At 39.3% G+C, this 21921-nt stretch overlaps 1 protein-coding gene across 4 annotated transcripts in view; it reads left to right on the top strand.

Annotated features, from left to right (window-relative positions):
• The window catches only part of Trpm6 (transient receptor potential cation channel subfamily M member 6), a 154230-nt gene that overhangs the window by 33280 nt on the left and 99029 nt on the right, over positions 1–21921 (top strand). For all 4 annotated transcript variants that reach the window (XM_048332354.1, XM_048332341.1, XM_048332332.1 and 1 more), the window contains exons 2-6: positions 7216–7289; positions 10913–10951; positions 13744–13921; positions 15682–15895; positions 20733–20857. In XM_048332354.1, coding sequence (XP_048188311.1) covers positions 7216–7289; positions 10913–10951; positions 13744–13921; positions 15682–15895; positions 20733–20857 — 630 coding nt within the window. The remainder of the gene's footprint in view (positions 1–7215; positions 7290–10912; positions 10952–13743; positions 13922–15681; positions 15896–20732; positions 20858–21921) is intronic.

The following is a 21921-nucleotide window of genomic DNA, read 5'->3' on the forward strand; positions in this document are numbered from 1 at the left end:
AGACCCTGAAGTAAAATGTATTTTCAAAATGGCATGGGGACATAATTTGTCCTTTTAACTTATTCTTTTGTGTGTATACTTTCTCAAGGTTATATGATGAATTCAGAACTATATTAGGCTGGGGATGTAGCTTAGTGGTAGAGCACTTGCCTACCATGCCTGAGACCACAGGTTGAATCTCCAGCTTACAACAAACACAACAAAAAACAAAACACAATGGTCTAAAAAAGATATTAAAATACTCTCTTTTTTTCCCTGACTATCTGTGTCAGGCAAACTTTCTCTATATACCATAACAAAAAAAAATTGCAATGTTTTAAGTGCAGAAGCAAGTAGAAAAATCCAGCTGCCTTCAGCTAGGCATGAAAGAGATGAACAAAAATAGAAGAAAAAGTTCTTATTCGGTGAACATTTTCCTTAAAAAATTTATTTATGTTAAAAAGTATTATGTTAATTGTTCTGATTTATTTTTATTTATTTACTGTAGAGTTGATATACAGAGGGTTTACAGTTACACAAATTAGGTAATGAATAATGGGTACAAATCTTTTTGAACCATGTCTCCCCTTCCATGACTCTCTCCTAGCCATTCTCTCCTGTCACCACCCACAAGATATCCAGTTCATTTTCCATATAGGGTCTTGTGAATATCACTGTTGTATTTGTTCATCCTTGTTGGAGCTTTTTATGTGCCTTCCCAAATACAAACAAACAAACAAGACAAAAGGAAAAGAAAACAAAAAGAGCAACAAAGGTACCAAAAGAATGTCTCTTGTTTCCTTTCCTTGGAGTTCATTTCATAGAATATTATTTTATATGATCACCTGTACATAGCTATTGAACCTTTGTCCACCACTCCTATGCATAGCCTCCTTTGGCCTCCGTATGTTAATGACTAGGGTCCTATGTAATTTATCATGTTCCAGAAATTGCCCTAATTTATTTTTATTTTTATTTTTTTGCCAGTCCTGGGGCTTGAACTCAGGGCCTGAGCACTGTCCCTGGCTTTCTTTTTGCTTAAGGCTAGTACTCTACCACTTGAGCCACAGCACCACTTCTGGCCTTTCCAATATATGTGGTGCTGAGGAATCAAACCTAGGGCTTCATGTATACAAGGCAAGCACTCTTGCCACTAGGCCATATTCCCAGCCCATTTGTCCTAATTTAATAATGAGCTAATGACAATTTTTTTTAAGTTCCAGTTTTCATTTTAATATGCAAAATACTGATAATCTCAATATATGAGTAATGTTCAGGATCTTTGATAGTTTTTTAGGAGTATAAAGGGAATCTAAACTCCAAAACTTTGAGAATTTCTGATCTAAAGGATATAATTATCTTGTGTGAGGAAATGCAAACAAACTGCCCACACTTTCAAAGCTGTTACTTTTTCTGTATCATTGTTCACGTTCTTACCCTCTCTTCTATTCTTTCAGCAAAAATTTGAAGTTTGTATAAGTATATATTATGTGTTAAAACAAAAATTTAAGAACCAAAATCCTATTGTGCTGTTCTTTCTGCTCTGCTACAATGTAAAAAAGAGACAATATCTGTTGTGTATATCAACCTTTTGATAGATGTCATGCATTTAGTCCAAAATTCCTAATAAAGGTTTTATATTCTCAGAAACCTTGTTTTTCTTTTTTTTTCTTTTCTCTTTTTGGCCAGTCCTGGGGTTTGGCTCAGGGCCTGAGCACTGCCCCTGGCTTCTTTTTGCTCAAGGCTAGCACTCTGCCACTTGAGCCATAGCGCCACTTCTGGCCGTTTTCTGTATATGTGGTGCTGGGGAATTGAACCCAGGGCCTCATGTATATGAGGCAAGCACTCTTGCCACTAGGCCATATCCCCAGCCCAGAAACTTGGTTTTCTTATACTTTGATTTTAGTCAAATAGTGTAACCATTTAATTATACTATTAAAAACAATATAGTTTCATTACTAACCAAAGAAAGTTCTTTTTTTTTTGTACCCATCCTGGGCTTGAACTCGGGGCCTGGGTGCTATCCTTGAGCTTTTTTTTCTTTTTGGCTCAAGGCTAGCATTCTACCACTTAAGCCACAACTCCCCTTCTGTCTTTTTTGTGGAAGTTAACTGGAGATAAGAATCTCCTGGACTTGGGCTGGGAATGTGGATTAGTGGTAGAGTGCTTGCCTAGCATGCATGAAGCCCTGGGTTTGATTCCTTAGCACCACATAAACAGAAAAAGCCAGAGGTGGTGCTGTGGCTCAAGAGGTAGAGTGCTAGCTAGCCTTGAGCAAAAAGAAGCCAGGGAAAGTGCTCCCAGGACTGGCAAAAAAAAAAAAAAAAGACTTTCTTGCCCAGGCTAGCTTTGAAATGTCATCCTCAGACCTCAACCTCCTGAATAGCTAGGATTACAGGAGTGTACTACTGGTGTCACAAAAGAGAAAAATCCTTAAAATGAGTCTATGCCCTCCTTCTGAGTGTTATGTTAAATGCTGAAACCCATTCCCTCCAAGTTAGTTTAATAAGAAATAAGTACCACATGTACCACAAGCTGGTAGTTGGTGGACCAGGGCTTTCATTTGTGTGCATCTTTTGGATCTGGATGTTTTCCTGAGATGATTCCTCTTGGTTGCAGTGAGTCAGATGAGGCCTCCCTGCAAAGTTCAGACAGCACCCTGCACAAGGCCCTGGCTGACTTTTCCAAATGAGTGGGCTAACTTCCCGCTGATCACTTCCCCCACCAACAGATTGCATGTGCACTCCCAGAAGTGCAGCTGCCCTGCACCCCGGAAGTCCATCTGCCTTGTGCTTGGTTTGAAGAAGTTGTGCTCCAAATGTAGCTCTCTAAACACACACACACACACACACACACACACACACACACACAGAGATCAAATAACACTCTGAAGTCTGGAAATATTATTTCTTCATTTGAACTATTTTGGTGTTTTGCTGCAGATTGAAGACTCAAGATGAATACAAACATGCCCTCTTTTCACCCCTGCTCTCACCATGTGGGGCTGGGAATAGAACTCAGGACTTAGTGCACGCTTCATCATTGAACTATATCTCTAGTTTGTAATGTCCACTCCTCCCCTTTTATTTTTGGTGCCTTTTCTGGGTCTTGAACTCAGGGTTTATGGACTTGCTTGCATTTTCCAGGCTGGAGCTCTACCTTGTGAGCACCTAGTCTATGAAGAATTGCCACAACAGTTGCAGAAATGGCTTAGTTTCCACTTTCAACAGTAATTGCAACCATTTACTGCTCCAATCGCAGAAGCTGACACATTGGGTATTTGACCCAGACTGATTTGGGTTGTTGAGCTACAATCAGCAAACATTTGGATCTCAGTTCAGCTAACAGCAAAGGGTATTGAAGTATGAGGGAAAGGGGAAGCCCTGAAGTTAGGATATCTAGACACTAGCCAATCAAGGCAGATGATCGTTCCCATAGTTTTGAGCTGAGACAAAAGAGCTGCAGGAAGAAAGTTTCTATATCTTGCTGTGGCATAGGCTTCATGTTTCTATCTTTGAGGAAAAATTCTACACAAGGGTGCTTGAAGTTCTACATTAAATGCATTCATTTTGTTGTTCATTCAATAAACATTAGGTTGGGCCCTGGGGCAACAGAAATGGGGCATAAGGCCTACACAGATTGGAGTTTAGAAAGAGAAAAACAGACCTGGAAGGTCATTAGATTTATTCTGGGAGGTCCTTGAGGGTGGTTTGGAGAGAAGGAGGCATTTTTTCCCCATATGGAAAAAGTACAATAAAGTTCAGTTCCCAATCCATGGACCCAAAGGTAATTTTTACCTTTGTTATGGACAGCAGTGATAGCTAAGCTTTAGTGAGACTGAATAAACTCCTGGAAGAGGTCTAAGTGTGTGTGTGTGTGTGTGTGTGTGTGTGTGTGTGTGTGTGTATGTATGTGCACACACACATGTATATGCCAATACTGGGGCTTAAACTAAAGGCCTGAGCACTGTCCATTAGCCTTGTTACTGAAGGCTGGCATTCTACCACCTAAATCATGGCTCTACATCAGGCTTTGGGGTGCTTAATTGGAGATAAGAGTCTTACATGGTCTTTTGCCTTGCTGGGTTTGAACTTCGATTTTCAGCTATCAGCCTCCTGAGTAGCTACCATTATAGGGGTGAACCAATAGCACTGGATAATCTTAGCCTTTGATAGCTCCATGAAGGAATGTTATTCTTACTATTGCTATTTTTAGTGCTGAGGATTGAATTTAGGGCCTGGAATGCTAAACACATGCTTAACTACTGAGCGAGCTCTGTAGCTGTGTTGGTATTATTTATATCACATTTATATAAAATCAAACAGGCATGACGAACTTGAGTGCATTGCAGAGCTGGCTCCATCCAGCCTTTGGAAAGAATAAGGACTAGCTGAGCACTGCTAGCTCATGTGTGTAATTCTAGCTATTCAGGAGGCTGAGATGTGGGGATCATGGTTCAAAGCCAAGTGAAGCAGACAAATTCAAGAAACTCTCATCTCCCATGAACCAACAAAAAAACAAAGTGGAGGTATTGCTCAAGTGGCAGTACATGGCTTTGAGTGAAAAAGGAAAGCAAGAGTTTGAAGTTTGTAGTTTAAGCCCCAGTATTAATACCCCCTCTCCCCAAAAGACTGAGCTTAACTTGCTTAATACACACACACACACACACACACACACACACACACACTCACTCACTCATATTAGGGACCTTAGTTGATCTATTTACTTACCTACTTACCTATGTTGAAATGAGGGTCTTTATATCAGGGGTCTCTATGTTGCTAAGGTTTGTTTCAAACTCTTGGGCTCAAGCTATCTTTCTGTCTCAGTCTCACAACTAGTTGACACTATAGTTGGGTGCTACTATACCTAACTACTTAACAACTTAATAACTAATTTTGTACATGAAGTGATACCCTTTTTTTTTGATGTTTTGTTTTGTTTTGCCAGTCCTGGGGCTTGAACTCAGGGCCTGAACACTGTTCCTGGCTTCCTTTCTGCTCAAGGCTAAGACTCTACCACTTGAGCTACAGTGCCACTTCCAGCCTTTTCTATTTATGTGGTGTTGAGGAATGGAACCCAGGGCTTCATGCATGCAAGGCAAGCACTCCACCACTAAGCCACATTCCCAGCTGATATTGGTTTTTAAGTGTTTCTTTCTTTTTATTTTATTTTTACTAACAGCAAGAACTGTCCTGTTTGGTACAGAATTCCAATGTAACACAGATAGATGCCTGTCTAAAACATTTTTTGATAAATTAATGGATTTCAATATTTTGAAATTCAGAGTGGATAATTTTCTGAGGACATATTGACTCTTTTGTAACACCCCAGTCAATGCTGTGCAAAACTTAAGTACTTAATGCATATTTGCAGAATAAATGGATGAAAAATTTGATGTTTCTGAATAGGAAAATTAGATTAATGATTCTAAATGATCATGGCATTTCTTGTTATTATAAACATATATATATATATATATATATATTTTTTTTTTTTTTTGTCGGTTGTGGGCCTGGCCACTGTCTCTGAGCTATTTGTGCTCAAGGCTAGTGCTCTACCATATGGAGCCACAGTTCCACTTCTGGTTTTTGAGTGGTTAATTGGAAATAAGAATCTCATAGGGACTTTTCTGCCCAGGCTGTCTTTGAACCTCAACCCTCAGATGTCAGCCTCTTGAACAGCTAGGATTACAGGTGTGAGCCTCTGGTACCTGGCATTATAAATAGGCTTTCAATATACAAACCATTTAGTTAGTTTTAAATTCTATAGCTTTCAATTTTTCCAAGATTTTGCTTTCAGTGTTTTTACAATTTAGTAATGTTTTTTGGCTTTGCTTTATTTGAGATGGTGGTGGTAGGGCATTTCACAATGTAGTTTAGGCCAGCTTTGAACTTGCAATTCTTCTTCCTCAGCCTGTTGATTGCTGGCTGAAATTATCAGCATAAACTACAATGCCCAGCTCTAGTAAATAGGTTTATTTTTATTTTATTTTTTGCGAGTCCTGGGGCTTAGAATCAGGTCCCAAGCACTGTCCATGGCTTCTTTTTGCTCAAGGATAGCACTCTACCTCTTGAGCCACAGTACCACTTAGGGCCTTTTCTGTTTATGTGGTGCTGAGGAATTGAACCCAAGGCTTCATGTGTGCTAGGCAAGCTCTCTACCACTAAGCCACATTCCTAGCTTGTAAATATATTTCAAAACATAGACACAGTCCCTGACTACGTGAAAGCAATAAGAGAATCAAATGATTTAAAATGATTCTGACTTCCATTGGGGAAAATTTCTATGTTTATGGATAATATTTAGATGCAAAGGAGCCAATTAGTCATACTTTTCTCGCTTGCTTACAAGGATCCAGACTGATTATCTTGAGTTCTATTTAGTAATGAGTTGGTACACACAGGACAAGATCACAATGCCTCCTGCTAGATTTTCACTCAATTTTCTTCAAACTCTGTTTCAGTGTGTGTGTGTGTGTGTGTGTGTGTGTGTGTGTGTGTGTGTGTGTGTGTATGTATAAAGCCATTACCACACTTCTGAGCTTATACCAAATGAATTATTCTGACAAAGCCATGCTTATGGATTGGTAGGATTGTATGGTGTTTCTCTCTGGTGTCCCTTGCTTCTACACTTGTAATGCAGCATATGCAGGGGATTGACTATGACTTGGATTTTGTGAAATAGGAAAGGCTATATGAGAAGAAGTGAGTTTTAGTCTTCCACCGGGATTCAGGAATAGTTAGAGGCTGTGTAACATAGAGCAACACCATCAAAAGTAAGCTCTGTTCACAGACAGGGCAAAGAATCTTGCCATCCTTCCTTGGCTTCTCCTTCCAGCTTCTTATGAAGTCTTAGTCAAAGTGGGATTTCATGGGTGAGAATTCTGAAGTTTTGAGAGCTTAATATTCATGCTATAGGATTATGGCACAAGATGATATAATAAGATAATAATAAAGAGTGACTCTTGGTGGACTTAAATGAACACATTAATTGTGCTTTAGTAGGCTCTTGTTACTCAAAGTGAGATTATGGGCCAATTAATTTTATGAGTACTTTTTTGTCTACATCTTTGGCTTGTTTGTGTGTATATTGTTTGCCATGGAACCCAATAAATACTTAGCCTGCTTGGGCTGGCATCATGGTACCTAAAGGCATAAGGCCTACCTGAGCTACTGTGAACATACACTTCATCACTCAGAGTATATAATAATGACATCTTTTCTTCTGTTCCAGAAATCCTGGATTGAAGGAGTATTCAGCAAGAGAGAATGTAGTAAATTCATACCCAGTTCAAAAGACCCTCACAGGTACAATGTTTAACTGCATTTTTCTTTAAAAAAAACACTTAGAATACTAAAAAACTTAGAAACATGAACTGTCTAGGGGGTTTGATAATATGTGGAAATGAATATTTATTATTATTAATTAGTTTTTATTCCTGCACTAGGGCTTGAACTCAGGGCCTGGGCATTGTCCCTTAGCTATTGCACTCAAGGTTAGTGCTGTACCACGTGAGCTACAGTTCCACTTCTGGCAAACTTTCCCATCTAGACCAGCTTTGAACAGACATTCTCAGCTTTCAGCCTTCTAAGCAGCTAAAATTACAGATGTGAGCCACCAGCAGCTGGAGTATTGATTTATTTTAATGTATGGCTGTTGCCTTTCCTTTATTGGAGACAATCTGGTAAGGAAAAAGGACTGTCAGCTTTGTACCTTCATTAAGCCCCTGTGTTGATCACTAATGAAGCTCATCTGGTTAATGAATTAATAAAATTAAAAGAGAAAGAAGTTACCTATAATGACATCACTGTTCAGATTACAGTGATTTCATTCCACTCAGTGCCCCTTTTCCTCTTGAGGGTGGGGTGGAGGTAGGGTGAGGAATAGATACAGGAAATTAACGCATCCATTCCAATGGATATTATACATTGTTTGTATAATGTATAGAACACATTGTCTGATTAAATAGTGTATAGTATACAGAACTGACTATTCAAAATATTGTGAATACTCTATCTCCAACAAACCTACCTGTGGCAAATAGTGGCTGCTCAGGCATTTCAGGACAGGGTGCTTAGATGATGCATACAGGTAATTTTAATTCCACTTTCCTTTCAGAGACTTTATGTAAGCAGAGAGTAGGCTTCAGGGCAGATGGTATGAGTTTGGCCATAGAATTCTTGACAACCCTTTGGAAACTCAACTTGTAGAACAAAGTTCAACAAGGTTAGCCTAAGGAAGATAGAGGAAGGAAGGATTCTGGAAAATTCCCCAAGGTCATCAGGGCCATTGTAAGACTAGATGTTTATTGCCTTGGGGGCAAATTAAAAGGTAGATAAAGAAACAATATTTTAGTAAGAGGTCATTCGTTTTTTAGCAATATCACTATACACGTATGAAGGGCAGCATGGTAAGGCTCCTTGCATTCTAATTCTTTGGGGATTTTTCTTGCTTTTGTTAAACATTCACTAGTCCCACCCTAGCTGAATTACCAAGGTTGGTAAGTTCTGTGGTTGGAAATTCTCATTTTACCTGTTGACAGAATGTTTATAGAATGCCAAGGTAACATTGCTTTATTTTCCTTTCACATTTTATGATATCTTATAATGTGATGGTGGCCACAAAGCAGATTTAGATGGCTGTTGGTGGCTCATGCCTGTAATCCTACCTACTCAGGAAGCAGAGATGTGAGGGTGGAGTTTCAAAGCCAGTTGGGGCAGGAAAGTCTATGAGATTCATATCTCCAATTAACTACCAGAAAGCCAGAAGTAGAAGTGTGACTCAAATGGTAGAGCACCAGCCTTGAGGGAAAAAGCTAAGAAAAGGTGCCAAGGACCTGAGTTCAAGCTCCAGGACCAGAATTTCAAAAACAGATTGCGTTCCAAGTATCATCTTTTGCTTTTACTGCCTCTTCTTCTTCTCTGAGCCTGGGCACTGTCCCTGAGCTCTTCAGCTCAAGGCTAGCGCTCTACCACTTGAGCCACAGAGCCACTTCTGGTCTTATTGTGGTTAACTGGAGTAACTGTCTCATGGACTTTCCTGCCTGGGCTGGCTTTGAGCCCCAATGTTCAGATCTCAGCCTCATGAGTAGCTAGGATCACAAGCATTGAGTCACCAGCACTTGGCTTTCATTTGCTTCTCTAAGTAGACAAATCATCAGAATTACCTTGGGCTTCATGAAACATGATAAAATGACTTAATCTACTACAGACTGTATGAAAAATACCAATGGCCGCTGTGTTTGTAGCTCATTGGTAGAGACTGTGTACAAGGCATGAAGCCCCATGTTCAACCTATAGCACCAGAAAAGGGGTGGGGAGACTTTCCAAGTGGCCCAGGCTGACCTTGATCCTCCTGCTTCAGTCTCTAAGTGCTAAGATTACAGGCTTGAGACACCATGCCTATTTCTATTGATCATAATTCTATGAAAGGCCTAAGGCTTTTCACATTTTCTGGAGAAAAAAGTCTCTATTTTTGTGTGATCATGTAAGCCCTCTGTTCTTCACTTTGACAATAAAGAAAAAAAAAAAAGAATGAATGGGGGGGGGAGGAATTGGGGAGGGGGAAGGTGGGAGAAAAAGGAGGGAAAGGTAACAAGTTTGACAAGAAATGTACTAACTACCTTACATATGTAACTATAACCCCTCTGTACATTACCTTGACAATAAAAATAAAACAAAATTAAAATAAAACAGTTAATGAATGGTAATGGTCATTACTTTTGTATTAGCATTTTCTCCTAGATCCTGGTATGATGCTCAAAATTGTAGCCACTGGGCACAGTGGCTTGTGCCTGTTACCCTAGCTATTAAGGAGTCTGAGATTTGGAAGACAGACAGTTCAAGGCCAGCCTGGTCAGAAAAGTTTTATATGCCCTGTCTCCAATATAATAAACAATATGCATGGCTGGAGGTATGGCTCAAATGGTAGAGCTCAAGTCTAGTAGGTAAGTGGAGCAAATGCTAGGCCCTTAGTTCAAACTCCAGCACTACCAAAAAATAGTAGTTTTTATGAAGATTTTTGTAGCTTTTGGACTTTATTACTGTGGACAGGAAGATGAAAACACTTTATTATTTAAATTTGATTAAATTTTATCTCCTGTTGATTTTTGTATAGTTCCTAATAAGAAGCAAATGTGCTATATTTTGTTATAACCCCTTTTCCTGTCTTATTTTCAACTTGTTGAAGTTTTCTAAGAAAAGGCCTTTCCCAAGGCTGGGACAGAAAGAATGGAAGAGAAAGAAGACTAGATTCTGTTTTTTTGATTTTTCTTTCCCTCCCTCCCTCCCTCCCTCCCTCCCTCCCTCCCTCCCTCCCTCCCTCCCTCCCTCCCTTCCCTCCCTCCCTCCCTCCCTCCCTTCCTTCCTTTCTTTCTTATTTTGTGCCAGTACTAGGATGTAAAGTCTAGGGCTCACACTGTTGGCTTTTTCAATCCAACCTTAGTGCTCTTCCACTTGAGTCACAACTCCACTTCTGGCCTTGGTTAATTGGGGTAAGAGTCTCACATACTTTTCTACCTGAGCTGGCTTTGAACTGCAGTAATCAAATCTCATTCTCCTGAGTGGCTTGGATTATAGGCCTGAGCCTTCAGCACCTGGCATAGAGGTCTAGTGCTAACTTTTAGCAGAAGCGCTCAGAGACAGTCCTCCATTCAAGACTCACAATTGACAAACAAACCAACAATCCCTCCCCCCAAAACAAAACAAAACACTTCTATGCTATGTTATTTATCTCATCTTTATTGCAGTACAGTTATAACATTACTATATATGTACAACTATGGGAAATAACATAGAAAATAAAGGATGCATGAATACTCAGTAAATCCTGATTCCCAGACTATGGAAATAATAGAAACCTATGGTATAAACTTTGAATATATCTTCAGACGTATCAGTAAACTAACAGATGTTTTATTTCTTTAATTTAGATGTACACCGGGCTGCCAAGTCTGTCAGAACTTAGTCAGGTATGATTTATATAAATGAGCTTTTTTGGATTGAATGTGTGGCTCAGTTGGTAGAGCGTTAGCTAAAGAGTGAAAATTTCAGATACTGAGTTCAGGTTTCAGTCTTGTACAAAAAACAACAACCCCAAAACAAAAAACAAACATATAAATAAGCTTCTTACTTGTAAGGCTCCGTCTTGAACTGTGTTGAACAGTTTCTAAACTCAGGAACATTATATGTTATTTGATTTTTACAACTGAAACCCTTAGGTATATGTTCATTTTACTCTCACACATTATATTTGGATGCAATGAAACTTCTTGCATATACGATGCTGTATTTTGTTTATGTTTTGCAAGTAGTGTGTGTGTACACCAAACGTATGAGCTTATTTGCAGTAGTAACATACACTTTTTGTTGTCTGTTTTTATTTTTTGTGTCAGTACTTTGGCTTGAACTCAGAAGGTCTGGCGCTCTTGCTTAAACTTTTTTGTTCAAGGCTGGCACCTTAACACTTGAGCTACCTTTCTACTTTCAGTTTTCCACTAGTTGTTTGGAGATAAATGTTTCTCAAATTTGTCTGCCTGGACTGGTGGGCTTCAAACCAGATCCTCAGCCTGTTGTCTCAGCCTCCTGAGTAGCTAGGATTCCAGGCATGAGTCACCAATGACAGGCAAAAAATACAGATTTTAACAGTGGCATATAATTTAAAATATGTATTACTAGCTGGCTTTACTTTTCATATTTTCATCAACAAAGGGACGTGTGATTTCTTTAATGCTGATTATGTTTAAAGTTTATATTCAGAACTGAACCAATGTTTAATTTATTATCTTTTTCTCATTAGTTTTATTTTGAGATATGTTCTACCAAAATTTTGCAAGATTGTTTCATGTGTTTGATCCTCTTGTCTCAGGCGGATGGTTCAAGAACTATTGATGGTTCTTGAAAAAAGATGAGAATTAGAATATTATTTCAAAATTCTTTATTTATTATTTGCTTTTTTTGTACTGGGGATTGAACCCAGGGCCTCACACTTGCTAGGCAATTTACATCTCCAGTGGAATTTTTCATTTTTGTAAATCTAGGGAAAAAAATAACATTTATTAGTGTAATTTTCAATTTCATATGATTCTAAAAGTATAAAAAGAGTGAAAAATGTCATTCTTATTTTTACCCTAATCCATTTGGCCTTACTTATGTTATCATTATTACTATATTTTTACGATTCCATTCAGAGTTATTTACCCATATATAAGCAAAAATAAATACATGCTTGACTTTCTTTTCAGCCTTCACTTTTTCATAAACGTTCAGATCATAGCAGAGAGTCCACCAAGGGCACAGCATGCTGAGCTCTGCTCTTTTACGGCTTCATACACCCTAGAGGTCTTCCTGCAGTAGAAGGGAGATTTCCATCTCTGATACAGAATTTGTTCGTGTCTTTTGTGTGGGTTCTTAGATGTGCGTGTGAGTTCATGTGTGCACACATGTACCTATGTGTGTGCAGGTACTGGGGCTTCAACTTAGAGCTTCACACCTTCACTGGGCTTCTTTGCTTAAGGCTGCTGCCCTACCACTGGAACCACCCTCCACTTCCGGCTTTTTGGTGGTTAATTGGAGATGAGAATTTCTTGCCCAGGCTTACTTTGAATTGTGAGCCTCAGATCTCAGCCTCCTGAGTATTGAGAATTACAAGCATGAACCAACAGCACTCGGCTTTTTGGGTCCTTTTGTGCCTTCAGTTATGAAGAGAACAATAATAATTTGGGATATCTATAATTTAACATATATTAACTAACATTTAATATGTAGAGTCATACATTTATCTCTTTTTCTTTTGGTGTGTTAATTTGTGAGTGTAACTGGCTCATTTCAATTAGCATAATGTACTCAGGGTTCACCCATGTGGTAGCATATATCAACATTTCCTTTCTCCACCCCCACCCCGCTTTTTTTTTTTTTTTTTCCTGATCCAGGGGCTTGAACTTGGGACCTGGGCACTGTTCCACTTTGAGCCACAATGCCATTTCTGGATTTTTGGTAGTTAATTGGAGATGAGTCTCACTGATTTTCCCTGCTGGTTTTCAACTGAGGTCCCCAGATCTCAGCCTCCTGAGTAAACTATGATTGCAGGTGTGAGCCACCAATGCCCAGTTCAAAATTTCCTTTTTTTTTTTTTTAAAGATGAATCATTCTAGTATATTCATAAGTATGACATTTCATTTATTGACCTACCTATATACATGGGTAATTGGGCTGCTATGCTCACATGTGTACAAGAGATTAATAAACAAATCCCCAATTAGCTCATGCCTGTAATCCTAGCTACTCAGGAGGCTGAGTTCTGAAGATCAAAGTTAGAAGTCAGATTGGATAGGAAAGTCCATGAAACTTTTATCTCCATTTAGTCACCAAAAAGCTGGAAGTGGAGCTGTGACTCAAGTGGTAGAGTGGTAGCCTTGAGTAAAAAGGTAAGAGACAGCTCCTAGGCCCTGAGGTCATGCTGAAGTACAGGCACACTGACACACACACACACACACACACACACACACACACACACACACACGTTAATAATCATAATAATAAAAATAAAAAATAGTCCCTAGATAATTCTAATGTCTAGTCAAAGGAGAGAAACTTTGAAGATGTTTCTAAATTTAGAAGACAACCCAATCTTACAAATATAATATAAACCTTAAGATAAAGTTTTACAGATTTTCAACACATGGCATCCATATAATACAGTAGGAAAACAGAGAGGCCTCACATTAATTTTATATTGTGACGTTGCTCATTTTCTTGGATTCAGATGCCACTGTGGACGATTGAGTCAAGACCATCAAGGGAAAGATTATCCCTGGACCCTCCCAGCTGCCAGTGTTAATGAGAATGAACTATGGTCTGTTGAAAAACACACGGTGAAAAGCCCCACAGATAGCTTTGGCACCATTAATTTCCAAGATGGAGAGCATATCTACCATTCCAAGGTTTGTTAAGAATGGAAGTCATTTTTTTCTGCTTCTGATCAGAGACTCTATATGATAGTCTCCAAAGGTAAAATTGTCAAAAGATCTGGACTTACTGTGAAAGGATCCATGCTATTGATTCCTTTGGTTCCCTTGATGTCTCAGGGCCATTGCCTTCTTCCCAGCTGGCCTATGCTCAGCTCTTGTATTTAATTGATCATTTTCAGCAAGCTTATACCCTCTGAGAAGAGAATGACCTATTTTCCTTGAAACATCTACAAAGGTCTGATGATTTACTTAAAGGGATCTGGTAAAGTTATGGTGCAGGAGCAGGCTTGGCTAATCATTAGGAAGTTTTAGATTTCCTCCTGTCCCTAATGTGGTAATTTTGTGAACTGTCAGCTTTCTGTGACTGTGATACAATGCCCAAGGCGATCACTTTAAAAGAGGCAGCTCACTGAAGTTTTAGTCCATTATCCCTTGGCTCTATTGCTTTGGGCCTTGTGGCAGCACAGCACACCAAGGCAGGAGTGTGTGGTTCATTTCACGGTGGCTGTGATGAACCTTGAATGCAGTCTTTAGTTAGCTTGGGGGTGGGGGAGGGGGAATTCCTGATCTGATAATTTAGTTTCTCTCTCCAAGTTTATTTATCAAAAAGTCTTATTTAGAGATATCTTGTAGAACGAGTGGTCTTACATATGATGGAGAAAATAATTTGAGAGGAAGAGCTGAGGTAGAGAGTGATAAATCCAAGCCAGAGTTGCTTCCTTCGTTTTTATTCATCAGTTGGACAATAGGAATCATTTTAAAAGGGTCACCTGTATTTTTCTTCTTTTTTTTTTTTTCTTTTCCCTTTCCTTTTTCTTTTTTTGCCAGTCTTGGGGCTTGAACTCAGGGCCTAGGCACTTTCCCTGAGATTCTTTTGCTCAAGGCCAGCACTCTACCACTTGAGCCACAGTGCCATTTCTGGCTTTTTCCATTTGTATGGTACTGAGGAATCGAACCCAGGGCTTCATGCATGCAAGGCAAGCACTCTACCACTAAACCACATTCCCAACCTCACCTGTATTTTTTCTACTTTTTTCTTTTGTGTGTGTTGGGGGGCTTGAACTCAGGGGCTGGGCATTGTCCCTGAGCTTTTGTGCTCAAGTCTAGTGTTCTACTACTTTGAGCCACAGAGCCATTTCTGGCTTTTGGGTAGTTAACTGCCAGTAAGAGTGTCACAGACTTTTCCCGCTTGGGCTGGCTTTAAGTGCAACCCTCAGATCTCAGCCTCCTGAGTATCTAGGATTTCAAGACATGAGCCAATCGTGTCCAGCTTCCCTGAGATTTTTTTTTTCAAGGCTATAAGTATACTACTTGAGCCATCCCTCCACTTCAGGCCTTTTTGATGCTCACGTGGTGATAAGCGTCTCAGAGACTTTCCTGCTCATTCCACCTACTTCTTACGGCTTTCTATTAATGAGTTTGCTGGTGTTGTGATTTTTTTTTGCCAGTTGTTTGAAGTACTGAAGTTGTTGAAAGCTTTCTAAGGAATGTTGGGGATGAAATCTCCACACAAGGGAAGCTTTCTGTAATAACTTAAAATTCCCAGAAGGAACTTGAAGAAATTTTCTTTGGAAGAAAATATTTCCATTCTATGAAGATGAACTTTTAGAGAGATCCCAACTTCCTGTTGGGTTGTGGTCACTTTAGTTGCCCTGCTGTGGGCTCTTTATTTCTGTATCCAGTATGGGAGTTTCCACCGTATTTTGGTCACAAGTCTATAACCTGTCTTCCAGTATATTAGAACTTCTTATGATACCAAATTGGACCATCTGTTACATTTGATGTTGAATGAGTGGAAGATGGAGCTGCCAAAGCTTGTGATTTCTGTCCATGGGGGGCTCCAGAACTTCAAGATGCCCTCCAAGCTTAAAGAGACCTTCAGTCAGGGTTTGGTCAAAGCTGCAGAGACAACTGGAGCATGGATAATAACAGAAGGCATCAACTCAGGTAATAGATATTCTGTCTGTCTGTCTCCTTTCTCCCTCCCTTTCTCCTTCTTTCTTTCTGTCCAATTTCCCTCCCTCCCTTCCTCCCTCCCTCCCTCCCTCCTTCCCTCCTTCCCTCCCTCCCTCCCTCCCTCCCTCCCTCCCCTTCCTTCCTTCCTTCCTTCCTTCCTTCCTTCCTTCCTTCCTTCCTTCCTTCCTTCCTTCCTTCCTTCCTTCCTTCCTTCCTTTTCTCCCTCCCTCCTTCTTTCATCCCTCCCCTTTGTCCCTCTCCCACCTTCCTTCCCTTTCTTCTGAGAATCAGGCCATATGACACCAAATCTCTGTTCTGTAGTGCTTCCAGAAGATGCAGTAAAAAAAAGACAAAACTAGGGACTAGTGACTGCAAAATGAGCCCAGTAGAATAATAGGGAAATAATTTAATCATTTAAAAACATCTGCTGTTGTAAAACAACCTTAAGTAAATTTTCTAGCAAGGAAAATTGTCCTTCTGGAATACTAATCAGAGAGAATCTGGAGCATTACCAAATGTAAGCCAAGAAAGGACCATGGCCTAGGATACATTCCTTGCCCCAGCAGTATTAGAAAGCAGAGAGAAATATGTCCACTGCATCCCAGAGCTAAGAGCATTTTTATAATGACTGCTTGGAAAGGGAAAACATCCATGGTTTATATTGAGCTAATGTTGGCTACAGATGATGTGAATGGGATAATGTGAAATAGGGAGAGGAGAATTATGTGTAGAAATACCTGGGTCTGGATTATTGTAAGCAGGACTCAGTAGCACCTTGCTGGTCACTTGTGGTTTGAGTAGATATTTCAAGACATTCTAGAATGTGGAACTGTCTTTTTGAAAAAATTAGTTTTGGTGCTAGCTGTTAACTGATTAATTTATCTCGTCATCCTTTCCTCCTTTGTTCTTTTTCATGAAATTTAGGGTATCTTAATTTAGGGAAATGTTCTTTTAGCAGTACTATTGTGAGGTCAAACGGGACATTAAATCTGTGTAAGTATAAAGTGTGTATGAGCCTGGACATTATCTAAATCCATGTATTCACTGGCAAGTTCTCAAATACTAGACAGAAATGGTGTATGTGAAAATTACATCTGTTTTTATTAGCATAAGTAGCAATTCCTTTTTTTCTGCCATGACTGCTAATATACTTATACCATCTTTATCTATAACCTCCTCCTCCTCCTACTCCTCTTCCTCTTCTTCCTCTTCCTTTTCCCCTTTCTTTTCCTTTTCCTTTTTCTTTGTGTGTGTGTGTGTGTGTGTGTGTGTGTGTGTGTGTGTGTGTGTGTTTGAGGAGGGTGGCCTTCAGTGAAGAATCTCCTTGCCTTTACCTCCCAAGTGTTATGATTCACTGTCTTTTAAACTCCATGTGATTTGGCCTTCAATAATCTCACACAGAAGCCCCCAAACCATATTCCTATGTATCAGAGCACACGAACAATCTGTACATTAGAATCACCTGGGGAGCTTTGAAAGAATACAAATGTCTATATGCCTCCACCTTAAAGGTACAAGTCTGGAAGTGTGTCTAATTATACAGATGCCATGAGAACAAATGAGCACCCCAACGTTTGTCTCCTACCAATCTATTGCTAGCCTGTGGCACCTCATCTTCTCTTCACTTTTCTTTCTTTTTCTGTGAGGTACCCAGGTCAATATCTCTGATTAAGTGATGCCCATCTTTGAAGATCAGCATTAGATCCATTACAACCACTTTAGCAGCCTGATATCTCAGCTCGAGCTTCTCACTTCTGTCTTTTCATTTCTTTAGACACTGCCCTTAGCAGCATCTATGGAGTGTTTGTATTTGCCTCCCACATCAGTATGAGTTTGCACTAGCACACTCACCTGGTGGTGCCCCTGAGGCTAGGGTGGACACATTTGCCTGAGTATGTAGAAACACATACCAACTTAACACACACATTTTTTAACTGAAAAGGAATGAAAGAAGCTAATGACAAACAGTATATGAACAAACAGCAAACAGACCCACAAAAAAGCAAAATAAAAGTGAAGGATTTGGCCTGTCACTAATAGGTAACTTGCCAGTTCATGACATGCATTTTATAGATTATTATTGTTTCACATACTTGTAATAAACCCAAATCAGCAAGGTTCTAAGTCTATGGTGTAGTACTTATTTTATTTCCAGTAAATAAAGGTAGGGAAGATTCATCAAATTCAGGAAAAGGCAGACAGACTTTTTCCTTTAGAATAACATTAGGGAATTTACTTCTTAAATTTTTTTTTTTTTTAGGTCAGGGATAGCTAATCTAGTAAAGACCTACACAGTAGTATGAAGGTGATTGAAGTGGTTTATCAGACCTCAAACTGCACTCTAGGTCTGCAGAACCAGAACCAGAACCATTTTTACATAACACTCTAGATGTTTCTGTGTACATAAGCTCCTGTCTCCTCTTCACATGCTTTGCAACTTCAAGTGAATGTAGTGTGGCATGAATATTTGACAATTACTTAAACTGAATGCTACCAGCTTTTAGCATCTTACCATGTATTGGTGTAGTGGCAGGCACTTGTAATCCCAGCTATTCAGGAGGCTAGGATCAGGAAGATGGTGGTTGCAAATGTGAGACACTGTGTTCAAGCCCCAATATTGTAAAATAATAATAATAACCAGCTATATAACCTTGGGCATGATATTGATCCCTATGTACCACCACTTTTGTCTAGAAAAAGGAAGCATAAAATTCCTACTTAGCCGTGCAGAAACCTTTAAGTTCAAGCAACTCCATTTATCAAGTCTTTCTTTGATTTGTTGTGTTTCTGGATTTTTACTTAGAAAGTTTCAACCCATGTCCAGGAGCCCCAGTATTTCTCCTATGCCTTTCTGTAATAAGTTTGTGGTTTCTAGTCTTATATATATATTTTTTAATCCATTTTGAATTGATGCTAGTACAAGATGAAATATAAGGGTCTAGTTTCAGTTTTCTGCATGTGGATTTCCAGTTTTTCAATTTAGCAATTCCACTCATGGTTATCTATCCAATAGAACACAAACAAGGTTACAGTAAAGCCACCAGCACAACCATGTCCATTGCAGCAATATTCACCATAGCCAAGCTATGGAATCAGCTCACATGCCCCTCAATGGACAAATGGATCAAGAAAATGTGGTATATACACACAATGGAATTTTACTTATCCATTAGAAAGCATGATATTCTACCATTTCATAAGGAAATAGAAAGACTTGGAAAGAACTATATTAAGTGAAGTAAGCCAGACTCAGAGAAGCCAAGATTGCATGGTTTACCTCATTTATGGTAGCTAGAATTAGCCTATAAATCTAGAAATAAACACATTGGATGGTATTCAAATTGCAAATTAATTAACTGTAGTATAATAGACTCTATAGAAATCTAAAATGTATAATCTTAAAAAAAGCACTAGGTCAAATCCCAACAAAATCATCACTAGGAAATGGGTATATGCAAGAAGATGAGTGGGAGATGAGTAGAAGAATAGAGGGGGAGAGAGGGAGAATGCAGTCAAGAAACCATTGTATATACTACAAAGTTAAAAAATGTATGGGAAGGAGTGGGTCAAAGGAGGTGACAATGATCAAGATGCATTGTCTTCATAAACTGTGTTGTTAAATGGCACCTCCTTTGTACAACTACTTAAAGATAATGAAACATTCAAAAAACATTCCTACTTCAAGTGTACTCATGTAAAAGCTACCTAAAACCTACTGAAGCTTTACTATGTCCCAGCAAATTGTAAATACTGTAATAGAGGGTACATATTAATGTATTACCCATAATGTACTAGTTCTGGAATATTTGTATTTTATTTTATTTCATTTTTTTTGTTGGTTGTGAGGCTTGAACTCAGGGCCTGTTCACTGTTTCTGAGCTCATTTGTTAAAGGCTAGCTCTCTACCACTTTGAGAGTGACAGTTCCAATTCTGTTCTTTTGTTGTTTGTTTTCTAATCCTGGGGCTTAAACTCTGGGCATGGATGCTATCCCTGAGCTTCTTTTGCTCAAGACTAGTGCTCTACTACTTGAGCCATAGCACCACTTCTGGCCTTTTCTGAGTAGCTTATTAGAGATAAGAGTCTCATGGACTTTCCTTCCTGGGCTGGCTTCGAACTGCAATCCTCAGATCTCAGCCTCCTGAGTAGCTAGGATTACAGGTTGGAGCCACAGGTGACAGGCTACTTCCAGTACTTGAGTGGTTAATTGGAGATAAGAATCTCACAGGGACTTTTCTGCTTGGGCTGGCTTTGAACCCCAATCTTCAGATCTCAGCCTCCTGCTTAGTTAGGATTACAAGCATGAGACACTGGCACCCGACACCCAGCTGGAATATTTTTTATAGTAGAGCTACTAAACAAGTTTACCTTAATGCATAAGGAACACATTTGTAAGCTGTCTTTCTTGGGCATTGGGGAAGATCAGAGTTGAAAGTACTTAAGACATTCCAGATGTCAAGTCTGGGCTTGCTGGGAGAGGACAATGAACAGAATATTCTGGTCCGGCAAGATTAGGGTCAGGACTGAGGAAGTAGAATTTGGGCAGAAATTGCCCAAAGAGAGAGGAAAAATTTTCAGACACAGAGGTTGATGATGATGATGATGATGATAAGAGAGAGAGAGAGACAGAGAGACAGAGAGAGAAAGAGAGAGAGAGAATTGTCAAGACAGACTAGAAGAAACCAAGCTTTTAGAATCCAATTCCACAGGGCTAGCAACTTCTTCCAGAACAGCCTTTTCCATGAACTCATCCATGTCTCTTTTTGTGACAGTCGCTCTTTGCATGATTTATGAGTTAATATTTGACTTTTAAACTGGTTATTCAACAGGAGTATCCAAACATGTTGGGGATGCCCTGAAAGCCCATGCCTCCAAGTCCTTGAGGAAAATCTGGACAGTTGGCATTCCCCCTTGGGGTGTCATTGAAAACCAGAGAGATCTTATTGGAAAAGATGTAAGTAGACAACCTTTCCCAACCAAAGACAGTGAATGAGCATCCAAACAGCCCACTTAACACGATGTCTCATAGCTCCTCAGATGTAACATATCCAAAAACCTGACATGATACCCCTATCCTTGGAGTTGCTCAAGTTATAAATCTTAACTTAAATCCAGAATGATCTCTTGTCTCATGCTTCATACCTCATCTTTCAGAACAAGATCTCATCTCGACTTTCAAACGTTGACCTCTCTGGTTCCCTTTACTAATACTGATACCGGTGTGTGTGTGTGTGTGTGTGTGTGTGTGTGTGTGTGTGTGTGTTTGTGTGTGTGTGTGTGGTGTCCAATGACCATTTTGGGTACTTTAATGATTGTGATAGCCTCTCTTCCTGGTTCTCTTGTCTCCTATTGTAGTCTATCCACAAAACAAAAGCCAGAAGCATTTCCTGAAATACAAATCATGCTATGCTTTATAATGTGCAAACCTCTTGCATGGCCCCTGTCCTGAAAACAGCTAATACATTTGTTGTGGTTTGCATGAGGTAAAACAAGACATCCTTGTTAATTGTCATTCCCCCCTTTGCTTGTTAATCTTTGCTTCATTTATTTGAATCAATGATTCTTTGGTCCTATCTGCATCCTATTTGCGTGATCAGCAGAAGGGACTAGACTGGCCCACATCTATTTATAAGACATGTAGGATTTATTTTTTTGTAAACATAAGATGTTGGATAAAAAGGTCTAAAGAAGAAAGACAACTGCAATGATCCCTCATGCGATAGGTGAAAATCTGCAAAGTAGCAGCATTATATTTATTCTATTATTTATATATATTTAAGGCTTTGTAAGCCCTTCCCATTCTCCTATAAACCTTTCCCAGTCTCTTGTTAACCTTTCCCACACTCTTATAAACATTTCATATGCTCTTAAACACTTTCTACACTCTTAAACCTACGTAATTTTAACAACATATAAAGTTCTATGTGGGTATTCACCAGTGAAGTAGACTACTTTCTTCCTTATCTTTTTCCAACCAATGCTCTCATTTGTTCATTTATGTGGTACTGGGGTTTGGAC

Source organism: Perognathus longimembris, chromosome 1, assembly GCF_023159225.1.
Source record: "Perognathus longimembris pacificus isolate PPM17 chromosome 1, ASM2315922v1, whole genome shotgun sequence".
In the NCBI taxonomy this organism is placed as follows: domain Eukaryota; kingdom Metazoa; phylum Chordata; class Mammalia; order Rodentia; family Heteromyidae; genus Perognathus; species Perognathus longimembris.